The following is a 16245-nucleotide window of genomic DNA, read 5'->3' as shown; positions in this document are numbered from 1 at the left end:
TTCCTCCTCCCTACAGTCACCCTCTTCCTCCCCCTCTGATCCCAATCCCCCCGCCACTGCTCAAAGAGAAAGGGCAGGTGAGAAAGAACCTGATGTTCCTTCTGCTCACACCATGTCTAGCTTCCCTGCACTCCCCCTGTGGACGAGGAGGACAGAGTACAAAAGAAAAGTTGGAGGAGGAGTCAGCAGTTGTCACCACATCTTGTGACGGGTAATTCCGTGCTTGGCATGAAAGAATGCTTCCCTTTCTTCTGTCTGCCGATCAAGCTAACAGAGTCACCTCAGTCCTAACACTGGCTGTAGATGGCTTAGGGCCCAGGGAGCTGAAGGGCCGTCTTTCCCAACGTGCGTCTGCCACGGACTGGGACCTGGGGGAGCAGGATCTCCTCTGCATACTGGTGGCAACGTACCCCAGGACTAGAGACCCAGGGATGTGAACGGGATGTTAAACGTCACGGGGGACAGAGTCCAGCCTTGACGGACACTGCAGCACTGGCTGAGCGTCACACAGGACTCCCCCGACATCGTCTGAAACGGGTGTCGAAGCCAGCAAGCAAGGGAGCCACTGAAAGACGGCGCCGCTCGAGCCCCTCCCCAGCAGGCGGTCCAGAAGGACTCCACGGTCGACAGTACGGAATGGCGCTGAGAGGTCCGGCACAAACAACAGGGACATATTCTCCCTGTGTGTTTAACTGATTAATACTTTTACATCCCGCCTTTTTCCTCCAAGGAACACAGGGGGGCTGACTCGGTCCTCCTCCTCTCCATTTTACCCGCACAACAGCCCTACGAGGTAGGCTGGGCTGAGAGTCAGTGACTGGCCCAAAGTCCCCCAGTGAGCTTCATGGTCAAGTGGGGACTAGAACCCGCATCTCCCGAGTCCCAGTCCAGCGCTCCAACCACTACACCACACTGCTTCTCCGGGCGTACATCACCTATCAGGCAAGCAAAGCTCTGTCATTCCCAACCGGGGCCTGAAGCTGGCCTGAAAAGGGTCTAGATCACCTTCTCCAGCCGGCTGTCCTCCAGGTCTGTCGGAGGTCATCCAGCGCATTTGGAGGGCATCACATTGGGGAAGGCTGGTGTAGATAATCCATTTCATCCAAGAACCACCCCAGGAGCTGAGATGGCACCAGACACTCAAGTACCTCTCCCAAAATGGGAAATGGGAGACTGGTTGGAAATTACCCAACACAATGCAACCCAGACAGGGTATTCACAACAGCCCCCTTAAGGCTGGGTGATGCTCTGCCTCCCTTTAAGGACATGTTTCCCACGCTCTGTAGCCCCCCAACCAGCCCCCCACGAACTGCTTTCGTCAGCCAGGAAGGGCAAGGATGAAGCCTACGTGTGGACGGCCTTATTACCAAGGATCTTGTCCACATTCCCAGGCTGTACAGATGGAAATGGATCCATTCCAAAGGGACAAGCAGGAGCACCAAAGGTACATCGTTCGGATCTGCTAGCCTTGTGGCATCTAAGTCTGAACAGATGCGAGCGACTCTGTCCACAAAACATCAAGCAAAGTCAGTCAGTGGACAACTGAGTCTGCTTCCTCAACTTTCAGTGGCCCCTGATGTAGCGGAGTTTTCAGTGGTTGGAGTGGCTCTGTGCAGTGGCAGAAAAGTACAAGCTCTTTGCTAAGAAAGGAAATAGCGATGTGAGAAATGGGCCTGACGATCGAAAGGGCTGAATCGTCATCAGGGAAGAACTTAATGTTCCTGGACCTGTTAGAGACGCCACCCCCTCTTCAATTGTCATAGAGATGGACAGAAGAAACGGAAGATCCTTCCAGGTGGCCGGATGGCTGATCTGGGGAGAGGGAAGGCTTAGCAGCGTAGGAACCTAAGAGGAGCCCTACTGGATCAGACCAAAACCTCATATTATCCACCATCCTCTTTCCAAAAGGATCAGTAAGTCAGAAGGAAGGTTCTGGGAGATAGGGTGGTTGAGTTAGCAGGAGAAGCGCCCTTCGGAATGAAATGACCGGGAAGATCGCTTTACCGTTTCTCAGCGGGACGTGAGAGAAGCCTGATGGATTCTTTACTACACCTCGAGCACTTTACCTGAGCTGCTGTTGGACTCAGTGACCTCTGTTCCCTCTGTACTGGGCAGATACGGCTCTTCCTCTCGCTCTAGACGGGAGACAAGGTCAGGCTTTGGCACTGCTGATCCCACGTGGGAAAGAGGAGAGAACAAGGAAACATCAGGAGGAATTCAGTATGAAGGCCGAAACAATCCCTGAAAGACACTCCTCCGAAGCCCTCTCAGACCTTTTTGGAGGAGAAGGGAGACCTGTAATGAATGTTCCCAGGGTGGTGTGAACAGTGGGAGAGTGAAAATGGCCCTGCCTTGACAGGTCCTCCTCCCCCTTGGCCCCATACCAGAGGGATGGGGAAAGCAGGATGGAGAGCTCAAGACCTCCTGCCGCCCCTGGCGAGAGGGCACAAGCCGGCCCTGGCAGGAGAACACACGCTGCCCCCTCCCATCCCAGCTGCCTCGCTGGCACAGGCAGGCTTCAGGGCCACCTCGCCCACAATGCCTTGCTCTAAGGAAGGACGCCCACAGAGCAAGCCTGGCAGGACCTCTGGAGGGTCTCACTGGCTGCTTTCCTGCTGCGGCATTTGGCGCAGCAGGAAGGCAGCTGGCGGGACCCTCCAGGGCGCCTCCCTGCCTGAGACCTGACCAGAGGGGTCCTCAGAGCGAGGCATCGCCTGGGCTGCCACTCCTGGCTGGTCCAGGGCCTTAATACTACTGGGAATACTGCGACCTCGTCTGCAAGTTACAGGAAGGGGGCAGTGCTGCCATCAATTCATGCTGGGCATAGCTAGTGGGAGGATCTCTACAGCCTGCAGTGGTTTCCTGTTCTGCCCCGTTCGCCCTCGCACACTCCCCAACCTTCTTCCATTGCTGGGAGCACACGGCTTGCTCTCTTGCGCCTGCCTGTGTCAAGGAATACAAAATGGACTGAACAAACTTTGTCGAAAACTATACGCTGTACCTTTGTATGCAAGAACTGTGAGTAAACGAGTTTACTTTTCTTTATTAAAGAAGAGTGTGGTCCCCTTTCTCCTAAGATCATCTTCTGTGGATGTGAGACTGGTAAATGCTCTTTCTGTTCTGTCTTCTGTTCTTCTCTGCTAACTGCCTTTCTGACAGGAGCCCGCAGTGCCAAGTCATTCCCATCAAGTATTCTCCACACTCTTGTGGCTCATCACCCCAGCAAGGAAGGAGGCTCCTTACCCAACAACGAGGCTACGTTCCCATAATTCTCCAGCGTGACCTCCTTGTACAAGGCTCTTTGGTCTGCATCCATCAGGGCCCACTCCTCCTCAGTGAAACGCACAGCCACCTCCTCGAAGGACACCGGCCCCTGCAAGGACACAAGAGCCCTCTCTCAGTCTCCGCTACCCAGAAACCCTCTCCACAGTTCGTTCACACAGCCTAACGGGGGGGGGGGGGAAGCGATGGACTTGCAAGAACACAAGAACAGCCCCGCTGGGCCAGTCAAGGGCCCGTCTGGTCCAGTTTCCTGATTCCCACAGCGGCCGGCCAGAGAGGCCTCTGGGAAGCCCAGAAGCAGGACACGGGCGCCACAGACCTTTCCCACTGTTGCTCCCCAACGACTGTGCCCAGGCGACACTCATCCATGCTCTCGAAACACGAACATTAACAAAATCTAATATTTAATTAGCATCAAACCACATTTTTATTAGATTTGTATACTGCCCAACTGGGAAATGCCCAACTGGCATATTAAATTAGTCTAACACGACTCAGGACTACAATACCTGACAGAGTACCTACTCCCAGGCATTGAATGGCATATGATGAGGCATTTGTGTCAGCTGTCTTGAACAAGCCCAGTGTAGTATTCATTGAAATGGTTTTTAGCAGTTTAAATTGTTTTACAATTTTGCATATTGCCATTTCTATGCTGTATTTTATTATCCTGTATCTGTGGTTTTGATTTTGTGAGTTGGTGTGAACCGCCCAGAGAGCTTTGGCTATTGGGCAGTATAGAAATGAAAATAATAATAATAATAATAATTATTATTATTTAAGCATGATCACCAGATTATTGACCATGAAATGTCAAAAACAAAGCATTAACCATTTATTTTGGATTGGAAGGGTTGAATTATAAATTAGGAATATGTTGCTAAATTACAGAAAATCTCCAGGAATCTGAGTTGGTCCATAAGAACAAGTCTGAAATGCGCAGTCAGGCAATGCCTTTATCAGGACCCACCAAAATGGCAGAACGTCATGAGCAAGCTTTTGAGTTTTGCAGAATGTTTTGTCACGCTTCATGTTAAGCAAACGATGGGGCCCGAGGGGGTGGGGAGAAAAGCTGGCTTGATATTGAAGCCACGGACTGTGCATTTAGTCACAGCCTGAAGGTGGAACATAGGAGGAGATTCCAGACACAGGGTGCCGGCCCAAACTCGCTTACTGTGGAGTAGGTCCTGTTGAATTCAGTGGACCCTACTTCTGAATAAACAGGCAGACGCTTGCAGTATGAACCGGGTTAGGCTCGAGTTGCAGCTTTCTGGCTGCAACTAGGGCTGCTGGACAAAGATACAAATAGTGTCCTCATTGTTGAAAATAAAGAAGTCCAGCATCAACCTGGATCTGTCTCCAGCCTTAAGCAAAGCAGGCAGGTCCCTTTGCCTAGCGAAGGAGAGAAAAGAAATAATCTCCTTCCCTCTAAGAAACCTGCATGCTTTGTTTAAGGCAGTCCAATCACTCACCACATCAGAGGCATCCACAAACTCTCTATCTGCAGAGGGAAAAGGCACAAACCAGGGTGGATCCCTTCCAAATCCCCATATGGGCATATCCTTGGGGATTCCCTGCGCTACAGCTGACAGGCTTTGTGGGATCCCAGAAGAATCCCCATTTCACTGCCCTGAAAGCAGACTCCCATCCCCGAGAGACTGGGCCAAGAGCAGGGCGCACGGCAATGAAAGGCAGTATTGACTGGCTCTGTGCTCCCTCCACTGTCAGGGGCAGTAGGCCTGTGTACACCGGTTGCGGGGAACATGGGCGGGAGGGTGCTGTTGCACTCATGTCCTGCCTGTGGGTTTCCCGTGGGCAGCCGGTTGGCCCCTGGGTGAACGGAATGCTGGCCTGCATGGAGCCTTGGTCTGGTCCAGCAGGGCTCCTCTGACGGTCTCAGGACTCTGCCTCCCAGCACTGCAAGGCAGATGCCTGTGTGACCAGAACGGCCTGGCACAGGCTGACCAGCCCCGATCAGGACAGGCGCCTCCAAAGCGGTGGAGTCATGAGGCTGCGCCCAAAAGCTCTTCTCCTCCTGAGTCGAGTGACTGGTGTACCAAGAGAGCACAGAGTATTTGCATTTTGAATCGCAAGCGGTGTCATACAGACATTACATTTTGTCCCTATCCAAAACTCACCGCTCGCTATAATGGGTGGCCAAGTTTCTGGCCTCCTGGCCTGATCTCTGAAACCCCCCAATACTGCATAGCTCAGGGCCTTGCTCAAACCCACCAACACTCACACCAGCGGAACCCGTTCACCTAAAATGTGATACATATACTGGGTTTGGATATGATCATCCATGATGGGTGGCCAAACCCCATTCAGTGAGACGTCACTCTGGAGACTGGGGCTTCTCTTTGCCTACTTTATATACATCTTTTTCAGTCACTGGTTCATTCTCTAGATTTTTTTTTATTGCCCTGCATTTTAGCCGTTGACCCACAAGTCAGTAAACTGACCCATTGCTGAGGGTGCGACGTCTTCGGGCAAACGAACTACCAGCCTGTTATTTCAGCTTGCTATTCCACAGGTGTTGTAATTGCTGATACTGTGGTTCCCTGCTATTTCATTTCAGTTTTCATTTAATTTATTACATTTCTATACCACCCAACAGCCTCTCTGGGTGGTTTACAAAGATTAATTTCAAGTTGTTTTTCCACAGGATGTGGTACCGGCTAAAACCGCGGTTACTGACTCTCGACTGTCTGTAAGTGCCGTTTCACCCAGTCTCCAAAGTGCTTTTGGTTTGGTTTTGGAAACCCCCAATGCTCCACAGCTCACAGCCTTGCTAAAGCTCATCAGCACTCACACCACTAGAACCCATTTCTCTTTGCTGAGCAACTTTTCGTATAATGGCCACTCCCTACTCATCCTTGGATTTTACTGCTTAAACAATCCTTTCCTTCTCTCTCTATATATTTGGCTTTTACATTTATCATTTTATATGGTTCACTTGGGACTTTTAGGCTGTAATTATATGCTCGCCTACCTGAAAGTTGCACTGAACTCAGCGGGACTCACTTCTGAGTAGACATGCATAGGACTGTGCTGTCAGTCAAATTATTACACATCACTTTACCTGATGCTTTTCCTGGCCTTGTTCATGCGGCTTCTTGTTCTCAGCATCTGTATTTACACATCTCTTTCTCTGTATGAAACAGGAAAAGAATTTTCTCAATAAAAAGTAGATAAAGGAAGAAATGGCGGGAAGGAGAATTGTGTCTCAGGTGTCAAAACTCTGGAAAAAGACTTCTGGTAGAGTGGTGGGCTTGGAGGTGGGAGACCCTAGTTTAAATTCTTGCTCAGCCCATGATACTCCCCGGGCTGCCTTGGGCCAGTCACCCACCCTCAGCCTAATCTATGTTAAAATATCTATAATATTGTTTTTCATTGAAAACTTTACAACAAAAGCGAACAATGAGTTTGCTTTTGAGTATGGGCTCCACAGGGGTCAGTTCTGTCCCCCATGCTATTTAACATGTACATGAAACCGCTGAGTGTGGTCATCCGGAGTTTTGGGGCGTGTTGTCATCAGTATGCTGATGACACACAGCTCTATTTCTCCTTTTCATCTTCCTCAGGTGAGGCTGTGGATCTGCTAAATTGGTGCCTGGGTGCAACAACGGACTGGATGAGGACTAATAAACTGAAATTCAATCCAGACAAGACTGAGATGCTGCTGGAGGATGGTTCTCCTGACTGGATGGAGGGTGCTCAACCTGTTCTGGATGGGGTTGTGCTCCCCCTGAAGGAGCAGGTTTGTAGCTTGAGGGTCCTCCTGGAGCCATCTTTGTCACTTGGGGCTCAAATAGCCTCAGTGGCACAGAGTGCCTTCTTCCAACTTCGGTTGGTGGCCAGCTATGCCCCTATCTCGACAGGGATAACCTGGCTTCAGTTGTACATGCTCTGGTAACCTCCGAGTTATTTAATGCAATGCGCTCTATGTGGGGTGGCCTTTGAAGACAGTTCAGAAGTTGCAGCTTGTGCAAAATGTGGCAGCCAGGTTCATAAGGGGGACAAGGAGGTCTGAACACAGAAGACCGATTCTGGCCTGCTTGCACTAGCTGCCTATATGCTTCCAAGCCCAATTCAAAGTGCTGGTTTTAACCTATAAAGCCTTACACGGCTCGGGACCACAGTACCTGATGGAACACCCCTCCTGGCATGAACCAACCCATACACTACAACCTGCATCTAAGGCCCTCCTCCAGGAGCCTCCTCCAAGGGAGGCTTGGAAGGTGGCAACAGTGGAGAGGGCCTTCTTGGTGGTGGCCCTCATCTGTGGAACAAGCTCCCTGATGAGGCCCACCTGGTGCCAACATTGTCATCTTTTCAGAGTCAGGTTAAAACTGCCCTCTTCTCTCAGGCATTTGGCAGCATATAAGGAATTGCTTTGATTGTCTCTGGCTGACTGTTTTACATAAGTTTTGTTGTACGTGCTATTTGTTCTGTGTCATTACCTGAATGGTTTTATACTTTATATAATATATTTTAATGGTTTTAAGTTTTATGAACCACCCAAAGAGCTTCAGCTGTGGGGCGGTAAAGCAATATAATAAATGAAATGAAAGACAATTCATTACATGTAGCACATTTTATATATGACCTTAATTTATAGTATACCATACATGGCCAGTGGTTGTCTATCTTTGTTTTGGACACAGAGCTTTTCTACACGAGGCTATTGCATGCTCGTGATTGGTCACTCATGGAAGTTTGCGGGTCCTTTACAGGACATCAACTTCCAGGGCATCTCCTGCACCTTCTGACCTTTATCCCACTGTTTAAAAGATCAGAGATAACCCAGTAAGAAACGTTAATCTGCTATACCCACACCGCCATCTAGTGGCTGTAAAAAGAAACAGTTCTCGCAAAGAATCCAGAAGCAGAAACCCCGATAAGGATGCAGGATTTTACCCTGGCGAGATGAAGCCCACAATCAATAAAGCAGGGCCAGCAATTTTCACTGCTTGGTGAGTGACTGCACAGGGTTTTGATGGGGGATTGGGTGCCTCCTGACCAGGGGAGGCTGTATATGAAGTTTTGTCCAGATCCTGTAAACTTCCACCGCTTTAGAAGTGAAACAGTGCCACTGCTTAGGTGGGAGGACTTCAGCAGAAGGTGGGGTGGGGAGTCAAATTACACACAGCAGCTTAGCGAGCTACTCACAGTAGCTTATTAGCCCGGTCGTGTGGTCGGGCATCGTGGACGATTTAAGAAGTAAGCTACTGTGAGAAGCTTATTAAGCCACCACGGGTTATTGTGATGTCCCAACACGGCCAGCGCCTCACACCTGCCATTGTCCTGGGAGCTGTTGGAGAAAATACATCATTCTTTTTGAACTGAGGAGTCAAGAACAGCTCGCATTCTAATCCAGAAGAGGTCGGTTTTCTATTTCTTTGTGCTGAGCTACTTTTCATATAATGACTGCTCCCTATTCATCCTTGGATTTTACTGCTTAAAGAATCCTTTCTTTTCTCTCCATATATTTGGCTTTTACATTTGATCATTTTATATGGGATTTTTAGGCTGTAATTATATACCCAATTACCTTAGAGTGAGTTCCATTGAACTCAGTGGGACTTACTTCTGAGTAGACATGCATACGTATGTTGTCAGTCAACTCATTACACATCACTTTACCTGATGCTTTTCCTGGCCTTGTTTACTTGGCTTCTTATTCTTGGCATGGGTTTTTCCACTTCTCTTTCTCTGTGTGAAACAGGAAAATAATATTCTCAATTAAAAGTATGCAAGGAAAAAATAGAGGTGGAGAGAGAGAGGTGTCATAACTGTCTCAGGTGTCACAACTCTGGAAGAAGACTGCGCTGGAGTGGTGGGCTTGGGGGCGGAAGACCCCAGTTTAGATTTTGGCTCAGCCCATGACGCTCCCTGGGTTGCCTTGGGCCAGTCACCCACCCTCAGCCTTGCCTACTTTAAATAAAGACATATACATACATAAAAAACGGTGCAAGAACAGACAGTGAGTGGAAGAGAAGGAACTCATTTGATGTGGCACATTTCATTTTTGGCCTTCATGTACAGTGTTCCATGCATGGCCAGTGGTTCTCTTCCACTATCCTTTTTTTGGACGTAATCAATAAAGCAGCACCATGTGCCAGAGGAGGAATCCGATTTCTGCCATCCTCCAAGCACTGCAGTTTGATTGAGACGTTTCTGCTAACATAATTTTCCAGAGCCAAGAACAGAAGAGCCCTGCTGGATCACACCAAGGTCCATCTGGTCCAGCATTCTGTTCACACAATGGCCTGGGGCATCATTGGTTTCAAAATGACATATCACAGTTGTCTGTATTTTATCCAATGAAATATGATTCTGTAATAACAAGCAATCTATGCTCCAGCTACTTGTGCTTTGACGGTTGTGTCTGGCAGTGATTGTTGTATAGAGGGTACATGGTGGGAAAATGTCACTGGGCCAGTCAGAGCCTGTTGTGTGTTCTGTGTGAGGAGTCTTGAAAGCAGAATACCATCTATTCTTGTATTGATTAGTTTCGGGTGAAACTTGTTGTTGTTCAGTCGTTCAGTCATGTCCGACTCTTCGTGACCCCATGGACCATAGCACACCAGGCCTTCCTGTCCTGCGCTCTCTCCCGGAGTGTGCTCAAGTTCATATTCATTGCATCCGTGATGCTATCTAGCCATCTCATCCTCTGCCATCCCCTTCTCCTTTTGCCTTCAGTCTTTCCCAGCATCAGCGTCTTTTCCAGAGAGTTTTCTCTTCGCATTAGGTGGCCAAAATATTTGAGCTTCAGTTTCAGTATCTGTCCTTCCAATGAGCACTCAGGGTTGATTTCCTTTAGGATTGACTGATTTGACCTCCTTGCAGTCCAGGGGACTCGTAAGAGTCTCCTCCAGCACCACAGTTCGAAAGCATCAATTCTTCGGCGCTCAGCCTTTCTTATAGTCCAGCTCTCACAGCCATACATTACTACTGGGAAAACCATAGCTTTGATTAGACGGACCTCTGTCGGCAAGGTGATGTCTCTGCTTCTTACTATGCTGTCTAGGTTTGCCATAGCTTTCCTCCCAAGGAGCAAGCGTCTTTTAATTTCATGGCTACAGTCACCGTCTGTGGTGATCTTGGAGCCCAAGAAAGTAAAATCTGTCACTGCTTCCATTTCTTCCCCTTCTATATGCCAGGAAGTGATGGGGCCAGATGCCATGATCTTCGTTTTTTTTAATGTTGAGTTTCAAACCAGCTTTTGCACTCTCCTCTTTCACCCTCAACAAGAGGCTCTTTAGATCCTCTTCGCTTTCTGCCATTAGGGTGGTATCGTCTGCATATCTAAGGTTGTTGATAATTCTCCCAGCAAGCTTAATTCCGACCTCTGATTCATCCAGCCTGGCGTTTCTCATGATGTACTCTGCATATCAGTTAAATAAGCAGGGTGACAATATGCAGCCTTGTCGTACTCCTTTCCCAATTTTGAACCACTCGGTTGTTCCATGTCTGGTTCTTACTGTTGCTTCTTGACCCTCGTACAGGTTTCTCAGGAGACAGGTAAGGTGGTCTGGTACTCCCATCACTTTAAGAATTTGCCACAGTTTATTGTGATCCACACAATCAAAGGCTTTAGCGTAGTCAATGAAGCAGAAATAGACGTTTTTCTGGAATTCTCTTGCTTTCTCCATGATGCAGCGAACGTTGGCGATTTGATCTCTAGTTCCTCTGCCTCTTCGAAACCCAGCTTGTACTTCCGGTAGTTCTCGGTTCGCATACTGCTGAAGCCTAGCTTGTAGGATTTTGAGCATCACCTTGCTGGCATGTGAAATGAGTGCAATTGTGCGGTAGTTTGAACACTCTTTGGCGTTGCCCTTCTGGAATGTAAACTGGAATTGGAATGTAAACTGACCTTTTCCAGTCTTGCGGCCATTGTTGAGTATTCCAAATTTGTTGGCATATTGAATGCAGCACTTTAACAGCATCATCTTTTAGGATTTTAAATAGCTCAGCTGGAATACTGTCATCTCCGCTAGCTTTGTTGTTAGTAATGCTTCCTAAGGCCCACTTGACTTCACTCTCGAGGATGTCCAGCTCAAGTTCAGTGACCACGCTATCATGGCTATCAGGGACATTAAGATCTTTCCTGTATAGCTCTTCTGTGTATTCTTTCCACCTCTTCTTAATCTCATCTGCTTCTGTTAGGTCCCTGCCTTCTTTGTCCTTTATCATGCCCGTCTTTGCACAAAACGTTTCCTTGATATCTCCGATTTTCTTGAAGAGATCTCTAGCCTTTCCCATTCTGTTGTTTTCCTCGATTTCTTTGCATTGTTCATTTTAAGAAGGCCTTCTTGTCTCTCCTTGCTGTTCTCTGGAACTCTGCATTCAGTTGGATATATCTTCCCCTTTCTCCCTTGCTTTTCGCTTCCCTTCTTTCCTCAGCTACTTGTAAAGCCTCATCAGACAGCCACTTGGCTTTCTTGCATTTCTTTTTCTTTGGGATGGATTTCGTTGCTGCCTCCTGAACAATGTTACGGACCTCTGTCCGTAGTTCCTCAGGCACTCTGTCTATCAGGTCTAATCCCTTAAATCTATTCCTCACCTCCACTGTATATTCATAAGGGATATGATTGAGGTCATACCTGAATGGTTTAGTGGTTTTCCCAACGTTCTTCAATTTAAGCCGAAATTTTGCAACAAGAAGCTCATGATCTGAGCCACAGTCAGCTCCAGGTCTTGTTTTTACTGACTGTATAGAGCTTCTCCATCTTTGGCTGCAAAGGACATAATCAATCTGATTTCGATACTGACCATCTGGTGATGTCCATGTGTAGAGTCGTCTCTTGTGCTGTTGGAAAAGAGTGTTTGCTATGATCAGCGTGTTCTCTTGGCAAAACTCTATTAGCCTTTGTCCTGCTTCATTTTGTACACCAAGGCCATGCCTGCCTGTTATCCCGGTGATTTCTTGACTTCCGACTTTAGCATTCCAATCCCCTATGATGTAGAGGACATATTTTTTTGGTGTTAGTTCTAGAAGGTGTTGTAGGTCTTCATAGAACCGATCAACCTCAGCTTCTTCGGCATCAGTGGTTGGGGCATCGACTTGAATTACTGTGATGCTGAATGGTTTGCCTTGGATTCGTACTGAGATCATTCTATCATTTTTAAGGTTGTACCCCAGTACTGCTTTTCCCACCCTTTTGTTGACTATGAGTGCTACTCCATTTCTGCTAAGGGATTCTTGCCCACAATAGTAGATATGATGGTCACCTGAATTAAATTCGCCCATGCCTGTCCATTTTAGTTCACTGATTCCCAAGATGTTGATGTTCAATCTTGCCATCTCATGTTTGACCACCTCCAGCTTACCTTGATTCATTGATCTGACATTCCAGGTTCCTAAACAATATTGTTCTTTACAGCATCGGATTTTCTTTTCACCACCAGACACATCCACAGCTGAGTGTCCTTTCGGCTTTGGCCCAGCTGCTTCACTCTTTCTGGCGCTACTTGGAAATACCCTCTGCTCTTCCCCAGTAGTATATTGGACCCCTTCCGACCTGAGGGGCTCATCTTCCGGCGTCATCTCTTTTAGCCTTGTGATACGTTCCATGGGGTTTTCTTGGCAAGAATACTGGAGTGGGTTGCCATTTCCTTCTCCAGTGGATCACATTTTGTCAGAACTCTCTGCCATGACCTGTCCGTCTTGGTGGCCCTGCACGGCATAGCTTATGGCTTCACTGAGTTACGCAAGCCCCTTCGCCACAACAAGGCAGTGATCCATGATCGGGTGAAACTACCAGGGTGCAAAATTCTTCACGAATCTATTAGGTTTTATAATAGACTTTGATAGCTTTTTGCGATCTAAGAGGATCTCAAAAGAGTGTCGCTATCTTTCTTTTGGTGCAATTCTTGTGCTAGGACCAGTTGTGGCTTTTTTCCTTTTATAAAGGGGTATCTAGGGAACCGTCCTGCTCTTTCCCCTCCTGATCCAAACCCACAGGGACCTTCCAGAGAGAATCTCTTACCTGAGCCGACTGCGCTTTAGTCCTTTCCCCTCTTCTTCCGGGAGGTGGGGAGGGTGATCCGAATTGAAACGCCATTCTGCGGTGGGTGAAATCAAGGGGAGAGCGTTTCAGAAAAATATCCAATGTATCAACATCATATCAAGTCTTTAGAACCAGGACCAAGGGTCCATCTAGTCTGGGACTCTTTTCACACGATGGACATCCAGATGCCCCAACGGGAAGCCAACAAGCCTGTCTTCTGAGGAACCAGTTTCTTGAGCAGACTCTTCTACACACATTTGGGCCTTTAAAATCAATGTTATTGCCATCTTTTCCAGTAGCCCTGAATCCCACTCCCACCCCAGCTCAGAGTATCAGGGCAGGAATGAAAATAAATAGCAGGGAGGAGGAAGGGGAAGAGGGCAAGGAAGCTGCCTGGTGCGATCCCAGATCGGAAGGGGAAGGAGAGTCCAGGCAGTCCATGTGCTTGCAGTTTCAATTCAGCAAATGTCGTAATGTGGGTTTGTTTTTTAAGTCTGGATTATACCTATTTGTTACAGTCGGCCCACGAGTACAAATAGTCTGTTTGTTATTCAGTAACAGTGAGGAAATGCTGGGATTAAGGACACAGGCCATTAAATCCCTCCCCAAAACCTGCCATTACAGTGAAACCTTATGCTCAGCTCCCCTGACAACTCTGTAATAACCAAGCCTAAGTATGTGTTAATGAAACAAGCGCGTATTTTTTTTCTTTTTTTAAACTCTGCCATCTCCACTTCCTTTCCTGTCCTCTGAAGATGATCTCCCTCTGTACCTGCCACAAAATGTGCAAGATCACAGAATACAGAAGTTGCTAACCTCTTCCACAGCACGGCTGCAACACAATGGCTGACAAGGGCCCAAATCTAACTGGTGGTAGGAAATGGGGGCCCAGTAGATATGCTCTGCCCACCAGTTTCTCTCCCCCCACCCCCCACCCGAGTCAGGCCACTATCCACCCTCCTCTGCAAATGCAAAGTAGAAACCAAACAGCACCAGCACAGTTGGTTTTATTGAAGAGTCACCTGCCCTCCGCGCTCAGTTGCCCGCCTTTCGTTCTCTTCCCAGCGACAGCGAACGTCTTTTCTAGCACGCCAGCGGAACACCGGTTAAGCTATACTGCCATGGTTTGGCTGTGGTGGAACATGTAGAACTAAAAAGAAGAGTGAGAATGTCCAGAGAGATCCAAATCCACCCAGCCACTCCACACACAGGCACTGCAAACAGGGGAGGCCCTGAAATTTCAGTTGCAGAGTTTTGATCTGCACGTGCCGGTCACCAGCGACAGGTTCGAACTGGGATGATCGGGGGAAAAGCTCAATAAATATTTTCTGATGGCACAAGAAAAGCCTCATCTGGAAGCACCACTAATCTACAACAGGCTGGAGGCTTTAAAAAAAGGTTTCTCTTTCTGCATGAATCTACCCAACTCTGAAGCAGGGAAGATAAATAATCAAAACAGATCCTGACGCCGATTGTCTTGGCCTTTGTGCATTTTACAATTCTGGTCCGTGGCAGAGACCAAAGGGGGTCTGGACCCAGTTCTGAAGCTACACTCCTGTCGTGGGGGAAAAGTGGGGGCTCTCTGGTGGGGGGCTTTTCCACCCTCACACTTCAACTCCCCCCCCCCCCTTTTCAGATGTGGAGTATATTGGGGCGATTACATGCATAGTTTGAAGGGGCTGCTGCCATTCTCTTCTACGAACCCCCCCCCCCCCCGCTTTGAGCGCAATCCTATGCAGGTTTAGACGGAAAAAAAGTCCTACAACTCCCAGCATTCCTCATGCACAGGATTGCGCCCTTAATGTTTCACTGTTTTTAAGGCGTTTTTTAAAAATAATGTTAAGGTTTTCTTGCTTTACATGGTCGTGCGCCGCCTTGGTGGCTGTTTCGCAAAGGAGACGGTGCCTTCCTGGTCACAGTAAATAAATGCATAACCCCCGACTGCAGCCGGCCTCCCCGCTCCTCGCAAAACCTCCCGCACTTCGCAGACTCACCCGTCCTGCTGCATCGATCTCCCCAGCCCCGCGGCTTCGGCTCCTGCAACTGGGAGAAGCGGCAACGCTCCCTCCCCAAATCCCTCTTTTCCACCAGCGGTTCCAGGGGTTCCTGATGCTGAACAGACAGTTCCGGTCCCCAATTGAAGGGAGGGGGGGGGCACGCGCAGCAGGAGGAGCGAAGGGCCCTGTGGGGAAAGAAACAGGGCCGGGGGCACCGCGGAGCTTTGGGACACAACACATCAAAGCAAAACAAAGGCAGCCATGCTGGTCTATGGGGCTGGGGGTGGGGACCCAAAATCCAGAGTATAGGAGGACCACCCCCAAATGCCACAAGGGCTCGCATAGGGCGACCTGCACTGGGAACCCGAAGTGGGGGTTGTGCGCACCGCCTCCCTCTATCTCCGCGAGGCCTCGCCCCGGCGCGTTTCGTTTCGAAGCCCCATTTCCTGGCAGCGGGTTTCGCTGCTCTCCCTGCGGCTGAGCTCCCTGAGCGAAAGACTGCACGGTGGAAGTCGCTGTCTGGCTGCAGTATTAGGTGGCGTTCTTCCTTTTTCTTGCCTGAATTTTCAATTTTATTTCCAAAAAAAAATCACATTCCGAAACAAAACTCCAATGCATTTCGTCAGAGCGCAAGCTTTCAGGACCCAGAGTCCACTTCACGAGATGCACGGGGTGTTATTAGCAGGTGACAGGGCACAGAGACACACGCAGCCTTCTCTGCGGTGGCCCCACCTTCTGCACTGCTCCCGCAGCCTGAGATAGGCCCATGGACCCCAGCAGGGGCCCATGGACCAGAGTTCCCCGGAGTTGCGCCTCCTCCTCCTCTTCACCATGATTGTTCCCCTGCCTCTTCGTCAGGCCTAGACAAGGGGGGGGGGGCGCAGATGCCACCACGGCCTCCTTGCTCCTCATGGCTCCCAGAGAGGAAGAGGAAGAGCAACTGGTGACCA

General features: G+C 48.9%; 2 protein-coding genes across 2 annotated transcripts in view; both read right to left on the bottom strand.

Moving 5' to 3' along the window:
* LOC146356054 (uncharacterized) overlaps positions 1-16245 on the bottom strand; it is a 49906-nt gene that overhangs the window by 4109 nt on the left and 29552 nt on the right. The window lies entirely within an intron of this gene.
* Positions 2195-14912, bottom strand: LOC146356055 (uncharacterized). The gene is made up of 5 exons (XM_084831862.1): positions 14321-14912; positions 13278-13353; positions 8929-8997; positions 6365-6433; positions 2195-3373 (listed from the first exon to the last, which is right to left on the bottom strand). The coding sequence occupies exons 2-5, from the start codon at positions 13350-13352 to the stop codon at positions 3215-3217; spliced, it is 372 nt and encodes a 123-aa protein (XP_084687988.1). The 5' UTR covers position 13353; positions 14321-14912; the 3' UTR covers positions 2195-3214.

Source organism: Heloderma suspectum, chromosome 2 (genome assembly GCF_057233095.1).
Source record: "Heloderma suspectum isolate Gila_16-S chromosome 2, 16-S_ref, whole genome shotgun sequence".
NCBI lineage: Eukaryota > Metazoa > Chordata > Lepidosauria > Squamata > Helodermatidae > Heloderma > Heloderma suspectum.
This window is presented reverse-complemented; position numbering and strand designations above follow the sequence as displayed.